The sequence below is a fragment of the Micrasema longulum genome, unplaced genomic scaffold (assembly GCF_059751315.1).
Source record: "Micrasema longulum isolate JH-2025_06_02 unplaced genomic scaffold, ASM5975131v1 h1tg000559l, whole genome shotgun sequence".
In the NCBI taxonomy this organism is placed as follows: domain Eukaryota; kingdom Metazoa; phylum Arthropoda; class Insecta; order Trichoptera; family Brachycentridae; genus Micrasema; species Micrasema longulum.
Genome location: NW_028277755.1, coordinates 495,816 through 518,000, shown reverse-complemented (window position 1 = coordinate 518,000; position 22,185 = coordinate 495,816). Strand labels below are relative to the sequence as shown.

Sequence of the window (22,185 nt, the reverse complement as noted above, 5' to 3'; positions counted from 1 at the left end):
AAAAAGTCAATAAAACTTTTTCCGCAATGAGGAAATCCAGCCCTATGGGAAATTGGATACAGAAAATGTTTTTTTACGCGCTGTAAAAATGAGCGCATTAAATTATACGGCAGTTTCCTGAAAATGTACGAATTTAAAAAATAAATAAAAACGAACTACTTTGAACAACGTCACTAGTTCATATGAATCGACCAATGATAAGAGTTGTGGAAGATTTCCTGTTTACTTACCGTCAACGGACCAATGGGCAGAACTAACCGAGAAGTAGCGAAAAAGAACGTGAGACGTCACACGCGGATAGTAACAAATATATACTTTTTAACCCTCTGAACTTCCTCATTGTAGTTTGAAGCCTTTGTCCTGAACACAGTCGTTGTTTTATCACAATTTATTGTAAAAAAAGCCAAACATCACGAAAATACTATTAAAATGTATGAATTTTCGTGAGATTGATTAATACGAGTATGCATATTTTTCTATCTATTAATCCATTCACGAATGCAGTGGAGTGATTTATTCTTGTGAGCGATTTACTCGTATCTTCCTTTCTACCAAAATAAGAATTTTGCTACTGTCCACCTAGCGGTTAGCGCTTTTGTGCAGTGTAGGTCTCGAGTTCGATTCCCGGCAATTTAGAGATAAAATGTTTGTTTTAATATTTGTTTTTAGACTGTAAATTTTCGTATCGCGTAGACTGGCGTCTGAGTACGATTTGTGATTGATTCGCCATCAGGTGCGTATTAAGGAATGGCAGTATGAATCGCTTTTTAATGACACCGTTGACATTATTTTGATAATGTTTGTTACTTACATATTACATATATTTGTATATATTACTAACTTGTGTAACTGAAATTGAGTACCTACTTTACACATGTTTATATATTACACACCAAAATTATTTCAATATCGTCGTACAACACGAGAAATTCGTGGAAAAAATATTTATATCAGTGTTTTCTTAAAAAAAAAAATGTTATTAGACTATCAAACAAGCCAAAAAAAATATTTGCGTATCGTAATATTAGCGCTATGTTTTTTTTTAAGTTTTGTAATTTTGAAATTACTCCGCGAGTGGTGTAACAAGTTATCTTCGATGAGTTCTGCTGATTGGTGAATTGGCTTCCCGTGCATCGGAAACCTATCATAACACTTTATCATTGGCTGATTCTGAGAAACTAGTGACGTTGTTCAAAGTAGTTTTTCAAGAATATTCATCAAAAAAATATTTTTATATCTAATTTCCCATAAAACTGAACTTCCTCATAAAAATGTGTTTCGTGTACCTACCTATTTTAAAAAATTATATTCAAACTGAAATAAGACGTTTGTTTGCATACTTAGGTACCTCTCGTAACCAATTTTTTTTCGTGAAAACTTTAAATAGCAGTTTTTTTTAATAATTCACTCTCCTGCCAAAATAACAACATTTTTACTCAAAAAATGACACTTCGGCCGTTTTATATTATTTTTATTCATTTGCTACCACATTTCAAACAGCACCCATGGCGAAAATGCTTGCAATTTTTTTTCAAACCCTCAAAACACCATTACCCTAAAAAAGACATTTTTATATTTCACCATGCTATAACTATACTAAATTTACGTGTCAACATTAACATTGTGGGTTTTTTTACATTTTATAAGAAACGTTCTATACATACATAAAAGTGTAAACATTGTCCATAATAATATGTACATATTATTTATATTGTAATGTATGTATATATTGTTTATACACACATTGCACTCTAGCACTAATACAGACATACTTTTAGTATTAAATACATAATAATTTTTAAAATGCATTGTTTATTTTTTATACTTATTCAAATCAAAACAAAAAATAGGCTTAACAAATTATATTTATATATTTTCATAATGCACACTTAAATTTTATCCTGGAGTGTTCAAAGTTCAAAATAAATGGTACATTATGTTTTAATTTATTATTTATTTTAAAATGTTTTTTTATGTTTTAGAATGTCCTGTATGCTATCGAATTTCTGTTTTTATTAGTTAGAACGCTTGGAATTTGCACAAATTAGATTAGATTTTTCACACAGTATATTTTTTTGCATGAATATTATAAGCATATTCAATTTGAAAATATTCAAACGATTTTTAATTTGTTGAATTGAATACTCCTTATTTTTTTAATCAACTCGTGTTTTAAAAGTTACAAACTTGTAATTAATTTATTCATTTTAAAATAGTTACCCCAGTGAGAACACATTATATTTTTAATTTTTAAAATGAATATATTCATCATATATCTTTTTACACTGTAACTATTTGATTAAAATTTTATTGCAAATTATATCAATTGCAATTTCCTTGAACTTGAAGTGGGTAACCCAATATGATTGAGATAGTTTTTGTTTGGTTTGTCATTATGATTTTTCCACTGTTATCTTCAGGACATTGTGGAGGTGGAGTCTGGTATCCCCCAGAGAGTGAATCGCCGTCGCAAGACATCGCAGAATGATCATAGCCACGGAAGCTTCTTCTTGCGCATCGGGGCCATCGGTAAATCTTTCTGTTAAATCATATTTTCATCATCATCATTTTCCTATCTGCACCTAGTGGTGCATAAGAGACTGGATTGGCGCTCCATTCGGAGCGTATCATTAAGATCATCTAGATCATTTTTGTTACATGAAAGGTAAGCTAATCAGTCTTACGCTTCAGGTACCAGTCCAGCAACATTGGAATATTGCAGCGTAGAATCACCTTTAAAATCAATATTTCATGTCCATCTAGCCAGGACCTGAATAATGGTAGGTAGGTGGTTTCGACAACCACTATAAAACGAGGTGGACTAATCTCCACTTAATTTTTACTGAGTCAAAAACAGTCATCCATAACTGAATTATTTATCCACCCGGACACAGAATGATATTTTACTTGTCCAAATTTTTGACGGTAAAAAAAATGCTTGAAAAACAGTATAGCTGAAAAAAATACATTCACACTTATAATACTTTTTTTAGGGACTATTGAATTTATTTTGATAAAAAATTAAACATTCTGGAGTATTCTTAAATTATGTTTTATTTTAATATCATTTGACTTAAAGAATCTTCTTTACTGTCCTAGCTTTCGGATTGGGAACCATGATCTACAATGGACTGGAGTTTGGTTCTTTCTTTGAAGTTCCATTTACCTCGCCTTGCTATCAGATATTACGAGGAGTTAATCCGGTACTCCAAATGGTGTTCACCTTCATGCAGATGTATTTCATCTTCATGAACTCCAGGGTAAGTAATCGAAAATCTACCGTAACTCAGTAAAAAGAACTTTACATGATTTATTTATTTTATCACTAATTAAATACATAGCTGAATCATTACCATTTTTCTATCAATTAATAATGAATTTATAAAATAGTTTTGTACCAGTAATGCTTTTCCTGATAAGTCAATTAATTCCTTTTCCGAATTCTAATGACTTATGATAACAATAGAAGCTGACTTATAATTATATGATTTTTAAACTTTAATTTTCGTGCAGACGTCAAGAATAGCGTTACTGAAGACTGAGGTAGGCACAGCTATATATTTTGGACTTGATACACTAGTCCTACTACTTATCTTATTGTGTGCATCACTGCATTTTTTTTAGCTTCTCAACTCCTTCTTAGACTTCATTTTTTTATTTATGCTGGATGTTTACTGTAATCAATAAATATCAATCAATATTTGGAATGCTTTACATATCATTGGAATGATCAAAATATAATGTGCATATCAGCCGTTCACGCTCATTGTTATAAATATGTTTATTTATTAGCAATAAATATAGGAGACTACCAAATTAATATAATTTTCACCTCTCACAATTTGTTTTGCATATATTTGTGTCATGATTTTGATTTATTTTACATATTGTTACCCTAATTGCCATTACTTGTAACTACTTAACAAAAATATGGAAGAGGCAATAAAAACCTACAGAATGGAAATATATTTACAGTTATTTTAGAAAAATTTTCTTTTATTAAAAAATTATATGCCAATACAACTTTAAAAAATTTAAATCCAAATTTCTATTTTGGCAATTCTTTGAGTTACAAGTATTATTATTTAGGTTGGCAATAAAATGTTATCAACACAACAAAAAATGTATTATTTAGCAATCAAAAAAATAATTGTTGTCATATTATAATGATTTAGTTTTTACAATGTGAAATAACACGCATTACTTATTTTGTATTGCACTCTGTTCATTTTCTTTAATGGTGTAATATTTGATTAGATCTAATTGTATTTTTTGTTTATTCATATGGCCTTTTTTTAAATAATTTTGATTTGCAGCTCAACATCCACAGATTCAAAGTGATTGCTCGATTTGGACTGATGCATGTGGTGGCAACTAACCTTTGTGTCTGGATTCGTACATTGGTTTTGGAATCGCTGAAGGAAATCACAGCTTATCACCTAAAGCACGGTGAAAACCCTGAAGATGGAATCATTCTAGGTACTGTCTATCATTCTATAAACTAATATCAGTTTAGTTTTATTCAACACTCCGAGTTATAAAGAATCTTACCTAAATTTTTATTTTTACTATTAAACAGTCAAAATAGCCAAAAATATTAATTGTCAATAAAAATAAACAATTTGGATAACTTATATAAGTGGCATATTGCCATATTATAATACCCCGTGAGCGCATTAAAAGGGTGATTTTATGCATTAGGTATTGAACTTTATAAAAATGTCTGGTGTATTTCTATCAAATAAACTATCAAAAACTAAGTAGACACCCTTCATTGTAATAAAATCATCCCTCGATTGGCTCCACAGAGAGCATCCGACAGCACACTCTTCGTAATGCCGGTGCTGTGATGGGAATAGAGTCGGCCGTACCCAGGGCTAACCCGGTCCATTCCACAGCTGCTACATCCACCACTACGCTGAGAGATGTCGCCTACCGCGCTATCACCTTCGCAAGTACTCCGAGCTCAACCACGGATATCCCAAGTAAGAAAACACTTCAGCCTATATGCTTAATGACATAACGTAGGGTATTTTATGTAGTCAGATTTTGCATGGGCCCTGGTTGCGATTAGTAAACATAATACGTGTACAGTAAAGTCTTACTAACTCGGAATCATAATATTATAAAACCCTTGGATTATCAAATTTGACAAGTTCAATAAGTTTTATTTTTCACATGGCAACACATAATAAAACATCATAACGCTCCTTTTTTACATTAATTATTGTTTTTTTTAGATATTTGAGTTTTCAGTTTCAACCAAATGTTTACTCTCTGTTAGAAAATGGAAATTAAGTTGTGGTTGAGCAGGGTTTGAACCTCAAATTTCACTTTTGACAAATATGTCATCAAAACAACAGCAGTAGATGTTGGATTTGTATAATCTGGACTATAAAAACCTAATTATTTCAAAACACTTGTAAAATAAGTGGAATTTCTGCTATACATAAAAATAAAAACACGATATTAACTGTGAAATATATTGACTAGTGTTTATGCTTTTATTATTTTGTTCAAAAATTTATTTTAAGGGTCTAAAATTTCACAGTGTCAATTCAGACCTCCGAAATTGCATATCAGTATAATTCTACTACCGTATGTTTATTTGCTAATTGATTTTAAAAGTGCACTTATGTGCAGAAGTGATTATTTAATCAAGCATTTTAGATTTTAAAAAACATTTTTCATGCTGATTTTCATTAACGCATTATTCCATACGTACCTTTGTACTAATTATTTTTAGGTATCCATGAACGCTACATAGATAATATTAAAAAAATATTGGTTCTGGGTAACAACATAATAAGTAAAAACTTCTAAAAATTATTTTTTCAAAACTAAACGCAAAAGTTATCAGCTTTTAAATCAAATTGGTGATTGTACTAGTTTTTAAATTTACTATCTCTAATCTTAAGCATGGAACTTCATAATTAACCCACCATGTACATAATAGTCGCTAAATTAACAAAATATCAAAAACTTTGTTCCTTACAGCGTCATCAAGCACCTTGTATCCTCCTTATTTCATAAAAACTCCCGCTTCAACATTCATGAAAAATATAAAAACCACCATCGCAACGACCCCCAAGCCTTGGTTCAACGCTCAACCCGACCAGTTCGATCCTTGGGCCAATGACGACCCCTGGACCACCCCACCCACCCCCCCGACCCCTCCCACCTCCGCTCCCACCACCCAGGCTACGACAGCCATCACGGCAGCCGCGGACTGGCTGTACCGGACCTTTGCTCCTATCTTCACCACCACGTCCGCACCACCAGAGGAGAGTAACCCTTGGAAGTATCCAAGTAACAATAATTACTACGACATTGGTAATGGCCCTCTTCCAAACTCAGGTTTGTGGCGCCATTAATCTCCCTAGAATCTTTTGTTTTTCATTGGTTGATATCTAGTTAATTTTTATTATACCAACGTAAATACTTCTTCAGTGTCAAACAATTTATCAGAGATAATAATAAAAATAAATTTTAACAATTTTTATAAAATAATTTTCAAGGGTGATCGCTTCAAGAATATAAAAATACACCAGATCCTTTTGTTACAAGGTTTCGAAATAACATTAATTTAACAATATAATGAAGAAGTTCAGTGTTTTTTTTTAAATTTATTTGTCAAATAACTATCAAACCACGTAAAAACATTTTTTTTTAATATACTGTATTTTCGTATTATTAGTGCTATGATTTATTAAAGTTTTCTAATTTCGAAATTACTCGACCTGTGACGTCACAAGTTCTAGTCAGAGAGTTTGACTGATCACAATACCATCATTGGTTGATTCTTAAAAACTTGTGACATAGTCCAAAGTTCAAAGTGGTATGTATGTTTTTGAGAAACTTCAATTATGCTCTAATTTTTACTTGCTGGAGACTTCTAAGAACTTCTTCATTATGTTATTTGTTTTCAGTATTCCCTATATAACTCTTTTACTTACTAGGGCCAGAGAGATATGCGCACTGGAAGGGTGATTATGAATAATCTTAGTTTAGATTTTAGTACCGTCAAATGGGGTAACTTAAGACAGAATGGAACTTTGGGCTTCTACCAAAACTTCACTTTAAATAAAATTAAATAATGCTTTAATCAAATCCATGAGTCGATGTTTCCTCTTGTCTACTGAGTAAATTTAAAGCCTGGGGCACTCTCATAAAAATCAAAATATAATTTGGTATCTTAAGACACTGCTAATTTTCTTGAGATATCTCGAGTCATAAGAGGATACAGGTATCTGAGATATTTGAAATTTAAAGAAATATGTATTGATACTTATCGATGTTGATACTTTGGGAAAATAAGCATTACAAAACAAGTTCAACAAAATCAGGAGCGGTGAAGAACCACCTTAATTGGCAAAACTGACCGAGTAGAAGCCGAAGAGGACTTGAAACATCACTTGCGGGCAAATTTCAAAAATACAAAACTTTAAAAAATCATAGCGCTGATAATACGACACATAATTATTTTTTGGCTTAGCTTAAAAAAATAACACTGAACTTCATCATTATATTTCCGAACTAATTTAGAGAAGATATGTCTCCCTCTAGAAACCTTTTCAGGCATATTTTCTTACAGCATTTGGTCAAGAATAGCTGTTTTAACATTGTTTTCTGCTAGTTACATTATAACATCGCCTACAAATATTTTTGTATGTCGATTTCTTGTAAGCATGACTGTAAATAAATTTGATAATCTGACAAATTACTACGTGATATTGGAATCCTATATCAATTTTAAATTTTCATCCTAAATGTCTCAAGTTAGATCCCAGTCTCTAGTTACCCTTCAGACAGTACTTTATTGTATTAAAGTGAGGTACTGCGTAGAACGTTTCCCCTGGGTAAAAAGAGGTTCCGGTGTATGTTTGTTATTTAATGCATACTTTCTATTCAATGTACATATTTAAAAATGATATGTCTAAAAAGAGTAGGAATCGATTAGCGGCGCTGGTGTTTTAATAGCTTTTCTCTTGGTAACACTTTAAAAATAGGAGTACTGAAATAGATCTTTGTAATCTTGTCATGCCCAATCACAAAACATGCCACTAATAATTTTGGTGTTCTTGACGTGTTGGTGACTTTTGGTGTTCCTTACTCTTTTTTGACAGATCACTCAGTTAATGCTTCTATATGCATAGGCTTATTTTCTCTTCCTTTATTTTTCGAATGTACCTACTCTACTTAATTATTTGACACTTGAAATTCATACGTAGAATTTTGTAAATACCTGTTAATTTTAGTTCGTAGTTAAATGAATGAATAAATAGTAAAGACTGGTTTTTATTCAATGTTACATCAAGGGTGCTCCCGGTGGATTGGATGCGGTGGCTTCAAATTAAAAATTAGGATCTTTATGAGTCAAACCTTCGTATTAAAAATTAACTACTTGCCTTCTTTTCTTTGATCTAATCCAATACAACAAGCACTTCTGGACCAAACTACAGAAACTCAAGTCATTTAAATTTGTTAACAAGTATAATGTACTTATCTATTTTTTTTATTTTTTTTTTCCTCATAATAAACAATGATTAATAATAAAAATAATGTGACCTCACTGGGGTTACCCGTGCTGAGGACACTTAACACTATGTCGGTGTTTGTAAACACTCTTAGAACCTTTTTACCGTTGAAATCTAATATGTATCTAAGTGGATGAAGAATACAGTTCAGTGTGTGAAATAGAACCAGAACCCTAGACAAGTGCTTTAGACTCGATGGCTGCTCTCAGGTGAAAGTCCTAAGGAAGAGGAGAGATATGTCCGCCTCGTTGTGTGGTGGTTGGTGTGTTCGCCTACCATTCTTGAGGTCCTGGGTAAATTCCTGTTAGGGTGTACGTGAAATATTGATTTTAAAGGGTTTTTTGAACTGGGATATTTCATTGTTCCTGAACTGGCACCTGATGCGTAAGACTAATAACCTTTCCTTCGTGTAACAGATGATCAAAATAGGCTACATTTGGTTTACTAATGCAGTTCCCTTTACACCACTGGGTTTGGAAGGGGGATAATGTTATGTTGTGCCGATTAAAAGAGCAGTTAGGCAGCTGAACAATATTACTTTGGAGATCGACATCTTCCACATCAGTTAAATTATGTTTAAGAAGCAAATACTCTTGCTATTGGAGAATATTATACTTTAATAATGTTGAACCATTGCTCAAGGGTTCCTGGTTTGATATGTTGTCCCAATATAACGGCATAGATATTTTGTTATTTCTAATGTTATTTTGGCAAAATAAATCAATTTGAATTTGAATTATGGTGAAGCCAATAAGAAGAATCTAATTATATTTGATAAATACAACTTCATTAATGCTACAGAAAATATCAATTACAAAAGATCAATTATTCTTTTTTAATTTACTGTCATTCACTCCAACACCATTTCTCTAAAAATGCACCATTATCGTTATCATTTTTTCTGACCGTAAATGTCTATAAACCAAAATGTTCAATATGAAAACTAGTGAACACAAAGGAACTATTAAATAAATAATAATATTTTAAATTATGGTCTCAATTTTATTCTGCAAAAAGAATGTTTAACATGAAAAATCCTCATCTTAGAAAAATGACAAATTAACAAACATCACACAGAGGATGAAAAGTGAATGTGCGTTATTTATTCCAAAATCATACATACTGTATTGAAATATGTTATGCATAGTATATGTAGTACACTTATGGATACTTTATAGATCTGAGAACTCTCGCCTTCTTAAAGACCTGGGCTTGGAGGGCGAGAGCTAATTCGCGGGGAGCTATCACAACAGATATTCACAGGTCACTGTGACATCGGGAGCTTATGTAGCACTGGACCCCTTTTCAATGAATAAGAATAAGTACACTGGAACCTTTTTTTACACAGTGGATGCGTTCCACGCATCACAGCAGAAAAAAATTGTAATGAAAAAAAAACAATGGTCGAAAGGTTTCCTTGAATAAAAATCAATTCGGGACTTCAAATAAAACAATATAGTTTGTTATTATTATAATTATACCTCAATTTCATTCAAAAATAAAACTCGACAAGAAAATACTTTAAAAAATTGTAACATTTCTTTGCCTAAATAAAGTACTGTGTAATTTTGTAACCATGTAAAAAGAGGTTCTGGTGTATGTGTATTAAGTATGTATGTACAGTCAAATTAAATGCGCCCATATGTGAGTAACAGTACGTTTATAAATACAATGTGTTACATGTTAATGATTATTATATTATTGTAGTATTCTTATGAAAATACTTATGTTATTTCGATATAAGTATTTGATGTTGTCTTTTTTAATTTCAGGTGGTTTTAATCAAAATGGCACATCCATTGAAAGTTTGGACAGTCTGAACCCATTAGCCCTGGTTGCCAACAATAGCTGTGGTCGTGTTAACATTATGGGAACCATTGTACAAGACTCTGCTCCCTACCTCTACCCATTCATCATCGAATATTCTCTCATCGGAGCTGCGGTTATTTACATCATGTGGAAGCATATAGGGCGTCACTCTCGGTAATTTTATTAATTTAAAAATAAACAAAACAAACCATCCACGCTGTTTCCCCACATTCATACATCTTCTCATGCAAGCACGCCGATTATTCTGACTTTTGACGTGTCCATCTTCAAGTATTTAATGAATTTGGTCTTACCATGTCTTTCTCAGTCTTCCTTGTTTTCTGCATTCATCAACTTAATATCTTAAATCCATATAGTCATTATTTCATTGTCCATTTGTTATATATGTCCAGACCAACGTAGCACCTTTTCTTGATTTTGTCGATAATGATAATTTCAACTTACATAATGCATAAATCTCAATATTTGTGCACCTATCATGCATAGTTTTACCACAGATTTGCCTGCGAGATCGCATTTAAATAGCATTCAACCTACTTTCATCATGGTTTTAACCATAACAATATCCAATACTGATTAAGATAATGTGGATTCAAATAATTATTTGTACATAAAGCATAACTTCTTCCACTCCTTGACTATGCGGATGTATGTAATCCAGATGCTAACTCTGAATTACTTGATAAGTTAGAACGATTGTAGAATATTTGTATTCATTATATCATTGATCTTCGCAAATTTGACCACATAACCGAGTATCGCACACAACTACACTGGCTCAGTATCAGGCATAGAAGAAACATTCACATTCTATCACTTCTTCACAATATTTTAAATAATCCCACTTCGCCTGTTTATCTGAGAGAGCTCCTCCAACCTCTTTCACAACACGAACTATCTCTTCGTTCTAGTAACGAGAGAACCCTTTTAATACCCTGTCATAGCTCTAATTTTCTTGCCTCCTCTTTCACAGTAGTAGCCGCTCGATTGTGGAATAATCTACCCACTAATGTTAGAGACTTCTTTATTTTCGTATAAGTCAAGATTGAAATGTCACTATCTAAATATTTAAATTGTTCCTTTATCCTTCTTCTTTCCTTTCCATCCCCTTTCCTCTCTTCATAGTATAGTGCCAATTATTATTTTTATACATTTTTATTTTGTTAATCTTTGTTTTTAATTTTTGTATAAAATTGTAAGATTCAATATGTCCATGTATTTATAATTTTCTCAAACTCAAACGGTTTGGGTAGGTAGGAAGAAATTGCCTTAAGGCAATATACCCGCCCTTATATGTATATATATTGTATATGTATATGAAGTGTCAAATAAAATAGACTATTATTTTGATAGATTACAACACTTTAATTATAAAAAAAACAAATAAAATTCATTAATGAGTTTACATTTGTCAGACATTTTAAGAGAAGTTACAAAAATAATATATTGCATTTCAAAAGACTGCTCGAGTTTTTTTCTCTCAATACTTTTGTACTTTACTTGAAGGTAATTCATGATTTTTTTTCTAAAATTTGTAGATGTTTCAAATAAATGTTTAATACAAGATTTAAAACATAATTCTTTTAATATATTTCACTTCTTTTTAAGCTGCCTTTGTACCTAAGCATTTAAAATTTGTTAGTAAAGTTCTCAGTGGAAATTTATTGCAATTGACTAGATATAAATATCACTTGTCTTTCATTCTTAATTTTTAAAGCCAGCTGGCTCATTCGAATCAGATAAGAGTGAAGGAAAATTTTATATAAAGGTTACTTTTCACATAATTAATAATTTTAAATACTACATTTCCGATGGGTATAAGTTAAAAAGTTTTTGTATCATTCTCATTTCTTTTTTACAGTTACATGACCGAAGAAGATCTTGAACACCGTTTGGAAGTAATGCTGTCTCGCCGAGCTGTGGCCATGGCTCATGCTCAACAAACTGGTCGCGTAGATTGTGTCGGTGCCTCTAAGGGACTGTTTTTCGGACTTCTTCTCCTTGTCGGCTCCCTGATCTGTTTGATCCTGTTCTTTGTCCTCATCCGTCACCCTGAACTCGGACTGCTGGCTATCTACCTGGCTGATGTCTCTCATTGTGCTCTTATGGTACTCTCCATCTTGGCTATCATCATTGGATTTATAAGGTATGTTTTATAAACATCAACATTTTGATGATTTTTAATAGAAAGTACGATGAAGTATATAATGTGTACTAGATTAGGATCATTAGCAAAAGCTGCTTGCCAATAATAATTTGAAATAAATAAAGTTCTATTTTGTCACTGCACCAGTAATATCTGTTAAGTGACACCAATTTTAAAACAGCTTTTATTGGATTAAGTTAACTTATATTTTAAAATAAGTTATAAATTAAAACTAATGTTAGTTAATATTAGTATACAACCACTTACCGACTTTTATAGTCTACCGGTTTCAACACGTACCCGTCTCTTCGTCAGGACACTCACTACACGAATATGCAAATACTAAAATACATATAAATTTTTATTTAAAATACTAAAATACATATGAATTAATATAAATTAAAATACTCAGTAAATACTTGGTTTTATTGGAACAAATTGAAAATAAATACCTAATCATTCAATTTCTGTTATGAGATGAGAAAAATATTTTTTTTAATTATCCAATGAAATGCAAATAAAAAACATTTCTTCATTGTCGACAAAATGCAATGTTTTGTTATTTCCTAAATTTTTTTTTAATGTGAATTACTTATTTAAATAAAATCTTGATGGTGAATATAATAAAAAAATTGTGGAGGAAATTTTATTTAAATAATTGTCAACATATTTTTTTTAAAATTAAAATCATTTTTTTTATCTAGGCACAACTATGTTACTAATGTTTTTTTAAATATTTAATCTTGATTAAAATATTTTCTTTTTTAAAATTAAAAAACACTTCCACATTACAATTATTTTTCAAGTACATTTACAACTGCACACTGGCCATATTATATTATGCATGTAAATGTTTTACTGTAGTGTATTTGTAATCCTAAAGAAAAAATAAACCATGATTTTGTGTTTAATAGATTTTTATTTAACTTAGATCTAGTGCATTTTGAATTTATTTATAGCAACAGAGTTTTTTTTTATGTATGTTATTTTTTATTTATTATTTTATGTTTTCATTTTCACATTTTTCTTTTCTGTTTGATTTCAACCTTCCACCTATCACCTCCTACTTTCCTTCTCCAACATACATATTTTTGACCCATTAATGTGTAACATTTGTGACGTTATGTTTTTTGTTGTTTATGTTTAAAAAATCATCACTACCACAACCATATAACTAAACTTGACACAAAACATTATACTACATCACCTTAACACATAATCAATCTGTACTGCTTTTAATTAACTGTCTTGTCACAATTTTCTGTCGAAAACAAAACTTGATTATTAATTAATTAAATGCACACGTAATCAACTTGCATAACTATCACTGTAATGTTGACTTCCTATTGTTGCGTTGCAAATCTGCAACAGAGCTTCGCAAATGTCCTGGACCTACAAATCTCCTTTCCATGGTCTCTCCTCTTCTCCCCCCAACAGAGTCCAGCAGCTGAAGTTCCGCTCGGAAGAGCAATCGGACCTGAATGATATCCTGCTGAGAGTTTCTGCATTTGGATTGTTTATCTACGCTGTGTTCAGCGTTATTGCCGGCAGCAGCCTGTGCCCCTTCACCAATGAGCCCAACCTACTTGTCATGATCACGGGAATTCTGAGTGTCGTACAGGTAAATTATCACAATTTTAAAATAAGGATTTTACCTTCCCTCTATTGGAAAAATGACACAAATCATTTATTTACTTTATTTCACGTTTTACGTGACACTTTATAATATAAATATATACTCCATGGCTAAGTAGATATTAGGAAATACCAGTAAAAATTGGAACTACAATTAATTCTAGCACTAGCAACACCAAATTATTAGCGACTTCTTTTCTAATTGGATGCTTCACAAATGAAGTTTTTTTACAAATAACATGTTTTTTTAAAAAAAAAAGAAAAATGTTCAACGCTAATTAGAAAAAAAATAAAATATATATTTGATTAAGTATTTTATATAAATGGCACACATTTATACCTATGCTATATATTATTACTCTACATATACTGTCCTAAATGCATTTGTTTTTTTTTTTTAATAATTACTTGTTTGCCATCCATACAGTTTCTTGATAAATCATAAGAAATGGACACAGAAAAAAATAGGTGACTAACACATTTTTTGGAATATTTCACTTCTTGTGGATGGTACGAAATAAATGTTATTTGACTAAAATGTACTGGAATACTTTTGTTGCTGATTGTTTTTTATAGGGACAATATATCTTTCCTACCATATAATTACTTCAGTTTCACATAAGCCCCTCTTCTCACTGCCTTTCGGATTGATGGCTATAGCCATCATTTCCTAAATGAGAGACATTTCAACAACAAGCAGGCATAACCGCGAACGTTAATAGTGATACGGCACATATTTTTAACCTTAAAACAAAGAAATGTCAATAATTAGCTTTTAATGTATGAACATAATTTTTTTCTGCTTCTAATAATACCTACCCATACAGTTTTTAATGAATTTGTTGCATGTTCCAGGTTGTTCTGCAATTGCTATTTATCGCGGATGTTTCCCGTCGCCGTGTACACCTCCCGGAACAGGACCGCAGTAAGCCAGCTCGTCAAGTGGTCACCTTCCTCCTGATCTGCAATGTTACCATGTGGCTCATCTATACTTTTGAGACTCAAAAAGTTGTCGCCAACCCTGTAAGTTGGCTGATAATGATGAATATAAATTATACTTTAAAATGGAACATGGAAAATAAAAATAGATACATATCTCCTACATAGGAGTCTACGAATTTACTTTCTGTGTCTAGTTGGATGAACAATACAGTTCTATGTATGAAATAGGATGATAGATGGGTGCTTTTGACTCAATAGTTGCTCTGAAATCAGGTGGAGATAAGTTTGCCTCGTTGTGTAGTGGTTGACACGTTCTCTTACCATTCTTGAGTTCCTGGGTTCGATTCCTAAAAGGGTGGACATTAAATATTGATTTTAAAGGGTTTTTGAACTGCAAATTGTTGCTGGATTGACATCTGAAGTGTAAGACTGATCATCTTACCTTCGTGTAACAGATGATCAAACTATGCTGCATTTGGTTTACCAATACAGTGTCCTATGCACCACTGGGTGCGGAAAGGGGAATAACGATGATGATGGACCACATATTTGGCTGATTTAAATGGCTTATCTACATAATACAATACTTTAACATTCAAGATTTTGTCCACGATTTAATATCATTATTTCTTAATATTTTCAAACTTTTATTTAGTGGCAAAGAAACATTCTCCTTGGAAGTTTTCATTGAATTTCTTCCTCCATCTATTAATTTATTGTTCAAACAGGTTCAACTAGACTTCTATGGATTCCTGGCCTGGGCCATTGTACAGCGTGTAACCCTCCCACTGTGCATCTTCCATCGCTTCCACTCCGCTGTGACTTTGGCTGAGATATGGAAGACCAGCTACAAGGCCCGACTGGAGTGAACAAACCAAACCTGAGCGTATCAATTTGAGATCAAAATGACAAAATTGGAAACGAAATATAATTCAGTTTCTCAAACCATTATCAGAATGGATTTAATGTACGCTGATTGTGTTCAAAGTCAAATACATGACTTCATACATTTTCCGGGGTTTGGTTGCAAGTTTTCAAAAAGTAACTTTACCGGGGCAATAAAGAACTTTCGCTTTTTTTAAGGCGTCACATTCATTCGGAGACGAAGAATTTGCTAAATTTTATGAAAAAACTAAATTACTTTCTCAATTTGTCTGCTCAATTTTGAAATAGATAAATAAGAAATATCAGTGCCCATTAGTTTACACGCAAATATCGTATTTATGTTGCAGTACAAATAAATAGATTAAAGTTTAACTAGAATGCTCTCTCTCTTATTTCAATTTCCACCGGTTATATTTGCGCCATCCTAACTTCACATCTGAATAACTTCCATTCCAAGTATTTTCCTCTGAGATCACTTACACATAAGAGCAATGAGTGCAGTTTATAATAACATAGTACATAATATTATAACATATTTCATTGTGTGTATTCTGATTAAGTGTTTCAATTTGATATACAATTACAATATACTTGTTAAGATTTGACAATTTTTATTCGTATAAGTGTACTGTAGGTTTATACATATATTTACATATTATATTCCTACAATGGTATAACAATAGAGTCGTCGAATTTATTTAAAGCGGAATAATTGTGCCGTAAAAAATTAGGAAATATTCAGTGTTATCAAATGTCCATACTGAATGTAAAATTTGGTGTACCTTCATTATAATCCAAACTCATATGTGTCTAGATTAGATGGCCATTAGTAATCATTATACACATTACTTATTACATTTAAAATTAATACTCTTTGTCGTAATCTATTTCTACGATTTATAAAATAAAAATTGATACTTAATATTCTCAAAAATTGTCTTTACAACAATTACTTTTACAAAAGATTTACAAATAAAGACTCAAACAGACTTATTTTAAATCTATTCAAAAATCAGAACCAGTAAATCTTAAAATTTTCTTACTTAGATACTTTTATAAATGTTTTACTAAAATATTGTTAAGAAAGTAAGTATGTATCTACTAAAAAGATTGTTGCTTCTTTCATGTCTACACACCTAAAACTCTTATCTAAAAGTTGTTTTCAAAAATGTTTACAATATACATACATTATAGTAAAATTACCCAAACAAAAAACTACATACATATGACATGTTAAACATCACCATTACGATGCTGAAATTTCTTAAGGCTGCTAAAACAATTACGGTGCCATTATGCAAAGAAAAATATAATTATAATGAACATTTATATTCACATTTTTCCCTTGTAAAGATTGTTTCATTGATTAAATGTTATTAATGTGGAACAGATCTTTGTGCCATTTGCGTAACTTTCAATGAAAATTATTCATTTTACTTAATCCAATACTGTAAGAACGTAGAAAAGATTGCAGATAAATCTCAAAAGCAAACATATTCACGATTAGTAATTATTGGTACAAATATTTTTGTTAGATTTCTAAATTTTATAAAACCTTTTTATTGTTATATCATAAATACATCATACATGAAGCTCATTTGTGTCCAATAAATGCGGATAAATTTATAAGGTAGAAATATTATAATACATATATATATATTATTATCTACGATTTATTTGCTTCATACCAAATACATATTATATTTAATTGTAATGTTGGAATGTGGAGCCATTAAAAGATTGTAACTAACATAAAGTAATCTTTATAATACATATATATTTAAAAATAGAGTGTCTATTATAATAATTGTACTTTAAGCGTACTATGAATGTTTTTATTTGATTTTCTTAGCTTTATGGAGTGAATTATTAATTATGTTCTGGCTTTGTGGACAAGTCCAGGAGATATGTAAATATTTTGTCCTTTTATTTATTAAAACTTTATATTATTTTGCAAATTAAAGCATTTCTCCTGTGAAGGTTAAATTTATTTTATGATTTTGTACTTTGTTCTATAATAATCAACATTACAAAATATTTTCAATCTTTGTGTCAACTTTATATTGAAAATAAATATTAGAGATGTAAAAAATATACCAGACTTTTCAATTTAACATATGTGCCTACCAATTATGAATTTGTGTTGTATTTATTAAATCTACAGACCAATAACATACATACATACACTTTCATACCTATAACAGGCGCAGTGGCGCAGTGGCGCAGTTGGTTAGACGGCCAATCGTGAAACTGGTGTCGCAGGTTCGATTCTAAAATATTTTGAAATATTTTTGAAATATTTTTTTCTCAATTGGTCTGGGTGTTGTAGTGTATTTTTCATTACCTTCTTCCATATCCCCTTTAACCCACCTGCTGACAAGCCTCAAAATAGAGGCTTAGCGGTTATTATTTTTTAAAAAAATAAAAAACCATTCTATAATTAAATTCTATGCCTATAACATTACATACAGTTCTATCAAAAACTGTAGAAAACAGTAAAAATTAGAACTACAACATATTTTTATACTAGCAACACCTGATTAATGAATTATTTTCATAATCAAGGGCACATTCTTTTTCAGTAGTTAAAGCTATTTTTTTAAATGTACATATCATATATATGTATACAAGATGAAAATCACAAGAACAACAGCGCCCTCAATTATTTTCTTGTTTTGACAAGACTGTACCACCAAACATAGGTACCTAATATCCACATAGCAGCAGTGGCCAACCGGTCGATTGCGGCTTTAGACCTGTCGATAGCGACAAGGCTAAGAAATTTGCGGTTGGTCGAATTCATAATTTAGGTATCCGTTCAATAGTGATATTAAGCACACTACAAAATGATCCACAAAATTACAGAAATGTTTCAAACAGACCATATTTCGCTGTAAAGTGAAATTCTTACTCTGCGCTGTAATATATTTCTGAAAGCATGGTCTGTCTAGATTTCTGAACTTTGGTTTCCAATGAGGAATATCCTTATTTTAAAAAATGTCCTTAACAATTGCACTCATGATTTGTTTTTTTAATTTGTTTTTTTTCCATACATATATTAGCATATTTATGTGAATCTGCATTTTCATACTTAAAACAAACAAAAAGTAAGCACAGTTCTTGCTTGACAGACGCTCATATGTTGGATTTATTAAGGTTGGCAATAACCTGACTTAGCTAACCAGCAAAAGGAGCTTACACTAAGTTGATGCTTTAAATTATTTTCATTTTTGTCCTGTTTTTTACATATAATAAACTATTTTGTTTCATTTATCAAATCATATTGCATACGCCAAAAATTTTTTTTATGGTAAAGTTTATTATTAAACTGATTAAATAATTATTGGTAGATGGCACAGACTCTGGACAGTGAAAAGTAGATCTTGGGTCTGATCAAGTTGCCCTGCCATACAGCACACCAACAGAGGTGTATAATTTTAAAAACCTACCAATACCCACCAATACACTATTACAGCACAGAAAACAATATATTCATCATACTTACAAAAATCATTGCAACTAAAAAGTAACGAAAATTAACTTTGAATAGATGCTGCCTTTTTTAGCAGAGTAAAGTTTTATTTCGATTTTTGACAGTTAGCAATCCGTCATCAATCAACTAATAACATTAATTCCTGGTAAAATGTGTTCCTTTCTTATGCATTCTGACCATATTCTGACATATTTAACTAAAATAAACGCAACTTACGAAAAGCTGTAATTATTATTATATTGTATTAAATAAATGCTAAAAAGAAAATACTAAAACAGAAAAATAACTATTAAAACTAAAACACACTATGAAAGAAATATTATGGATGCATTAACCTAAACGCTCCCTAAAAAGGACCCTTAATTATTGATTCTAATTATGAATAAAATATAAAATACTGTCAAATATCTGTAACTACCTAAAACTTATGAAAATGAACAAAATCAAACGTTATATCTGAGGAATGACGGAGTTGTTAATATGCGCGGGAATGTGGGTTTTGAATGACGCGCGATTTTTTACATTAAACGCATAAATTTTTATTCTGGGCTTTCCGCTAATGTGTTGCCAAACGAACGTCTTGATCAACTAGTCGAAATATTAATTTAGTGATCAGAATTTACATGGAGATTATGAAATACCCCTTAGTCCGGGAATTGAATTATTGAAAAATCCTGAGTACCTTACAAAGGAACAGTATGCTGATGTAAGCATGGAGTACAGTCAAACCTGAATATAAGAGACCCGGGTATAAAAAAACTTTTTTAAAAGAGAGCCGGCTTAAGGTCCCGGGATTTTACACACGAAAACCTCTATAAAAGACAGTGGGAAAAAGTTTGTATTAGAGAATTGTTCTATATCTAAACTGACCTCTATAGTATATAAGAGAGCGACGAAATCGTGACCTCTACAAAATAGCGCTTGGTTTGCAGACGTAGCCGCAGCGTAACTCCCTTTGCACGTGCTGACAAGTTCTGACAGGTTGTTATGAACATGCACTCGAATTCGTCTCTGCTTCGGAAGTTAATTTCAGTGTTCAATAGATCGTTGTCCTTTAGCGTAAATGATGAATCTCAACGAATTTTCGTAACCTCTTTACCTAATACATACATGTGTGCATATTATAGTTGTAAATAAATAATAGGAATAGAAAGCCAGGGATAATATTCTGAATGCAAAAGCGCGCAGAGAAAACGCATTTTTAACGCGTATTTAATTAGTTACAAAATATATGCAAACAGAGCGATCTCTTTGCGTGCAATTTCTTTCAGAATACTAGCCCTGGTTATGTTTGTAGACTGTAAAAAAGCATGGATATAAGAGAAATAATTCCCGGTCGAGAGGGCTCTCTTTTATATCCAGGTTCAACTATGGTATCATCAAGGTTTGAGTATCAAATTATTAAAACACCTCGTCATAACGAGGAGATCACTATATAGACAGGATCTCCGAAACCACTCCGAAACGAACTGCCTCCTTTGCTAACGCATTTACCTTTTCGTTACCTGGAATACCTACCACAGTGGCTAGGGATCTAAAACATAACAATGTTTTTGTTGGAAGAAAAGAAAAGAAATCTAGTTTCTACCCAAAGCTCGTCCTCGGAATCAGAGGATGGAGGGGACTAGATCTTTTGTAGGGCACTCAGGGAATCCGAGAGGATAAGAAACTTGCTATATTGTTGGCTTAAAGCGTACTTGACAGCTTCTCGGGTTGCGGTACATTCCGCTGTAAATATACAAACGCGTTTTTGTGCAATTTGTACAATCTTTGAAAGTCGTCCAAACCCGTGTGGGTTGGTGAATTTGACCAAGATCCATCAGTGTAAATAATTTTCCAACCTAAATATACACCGGGCTGTAAGTGGCTTTCCAATCCAAATGTGAGTATTTGGGACATAAATACAACCTTTAAATGGAAAACGATTAAAAAGAAGAAGGTCTTTAGGGTTAATGAGAATTCAGAATATTTAAAAAAATTAAAACTGTTGACAAAGGGTGTGGTTTATCGGATCAAAAAGATAATAATGTTTTGATATTGTGACACTGTGTGCAGTCAGAAAGAAATGTTACTTTTTGAGAAGCAAACATTATTTTTTGGACAGAGCATTTTCGCAAAAACCTAACCACCGCCAAATATTTTCTTCTCATTCTGAGTGGGGCATCAAAGCTAGCTTTGAGGCCTAGGCCTGTAAAGCGTTAATTGGGAAAATCAGTGATTTTTAAATATTTTTTATTTGTTAATAGACTATTAAATGAAGCCATTTTTTCAAAAAATTATGTGTCGTGTTGTCAGCGTTCTGGTTTTTAAAGTTTTATATTTCTGAAATTACTCCGCGTGAGAAGTTTCAAGTTTTTTTCCGCTTCTTCTCGGTCAGTTTTGCCGATTGCCTCGTTGACGATAAGTGAACCGGTAATCTTCTACAACTCTCTTACCATTGATTCATTTGAACTAGTGACGTCGTTCAAAGTAGTTCGTATTTATTAAAATATTTTTTCGTTCATTTTCAAGAAACTTTGCCGTATAATTGAATGTTTTAATTTTTACCAAGCGTAAGAAAACATTTCTCGTATACAATTTCCAGTAGGACTGATGTTCCTCATTGGAGAGGACTTCATGTCTACGATGATTAGTCTCAGACTTTGAGATTACCAAGATACGATGCAACAGGTGAACCCATTGCAGTTTCTAATGCACCACTAAATGCAGATTAAGAA

At 31.7% G+C, this 22,185-nt stretch overlaps 1 protein-coding gene across 13 annotated transcripts in view; it reads left to right on the top strand.

Annotated features, from left to right (window-relative positions):
- Positions 1 to 17,283, top strand: part of OtopLa (proton channel otopetrin-like a) — a 127,056-nt gene extending 109,773 nt beyond the window's left edge. For 9 of the 13 annotated variants that reach the window (XM_088228055.1, XM_088228052.1, XM_088228056.1 and 6 more), the window contains 10 exons: positions 2,421 to 2,529; positions 3,100 to 3,260; positions 4,317 to 4,479; positions 4,809 to 4,985; positions 5,998 to 6,357; positions 10,310 to 10,520; positions 12,229 to 12,513; positions 13,885 to 14,134; positions 15,004 to 15,171; positions 15,819 to 17,283. In XM_088228055.1, the coding sequence (XP_088084181.1) occupies positions 2,421 to 2,529; positions 3,100 to 3,260; positions 4,317 to 4,479; positions 4,809 to 4,985; positions 5,998 to 6,357; positions 10,310 to 10,520; positions 12,229 to 12,513; positions 13,885 to 14,134; positions 15,004 to 15,171; positions 15,819 to 15,959 (2,025 nt within the window). In that variant the 3' untranslated portion in view covers positions 15,960 to 17,283. The remainder of the gene's footprint in view (positions 1 to 2,420; positions 2,530 to 3,099; positions 3,261 to 4,316; positions 4,480 to 4,808; positions 4,986 to 5,997; positions 6,358 to 10,309; positions 10,521 to 12,228; positions 12,514 to 13,884; positions 14,135 to 15,003; positions 15,172 to 15,818) is intronic. The other 4 variants (XM_088228054.1, XM_088228064.1, XM_088228063.1 and 1 more) reach the window with 2 other exon arrangements.
- The last annotated feature ends 4,902 nt before the right edge of the window (positions 17,284 to 22,185 follow it).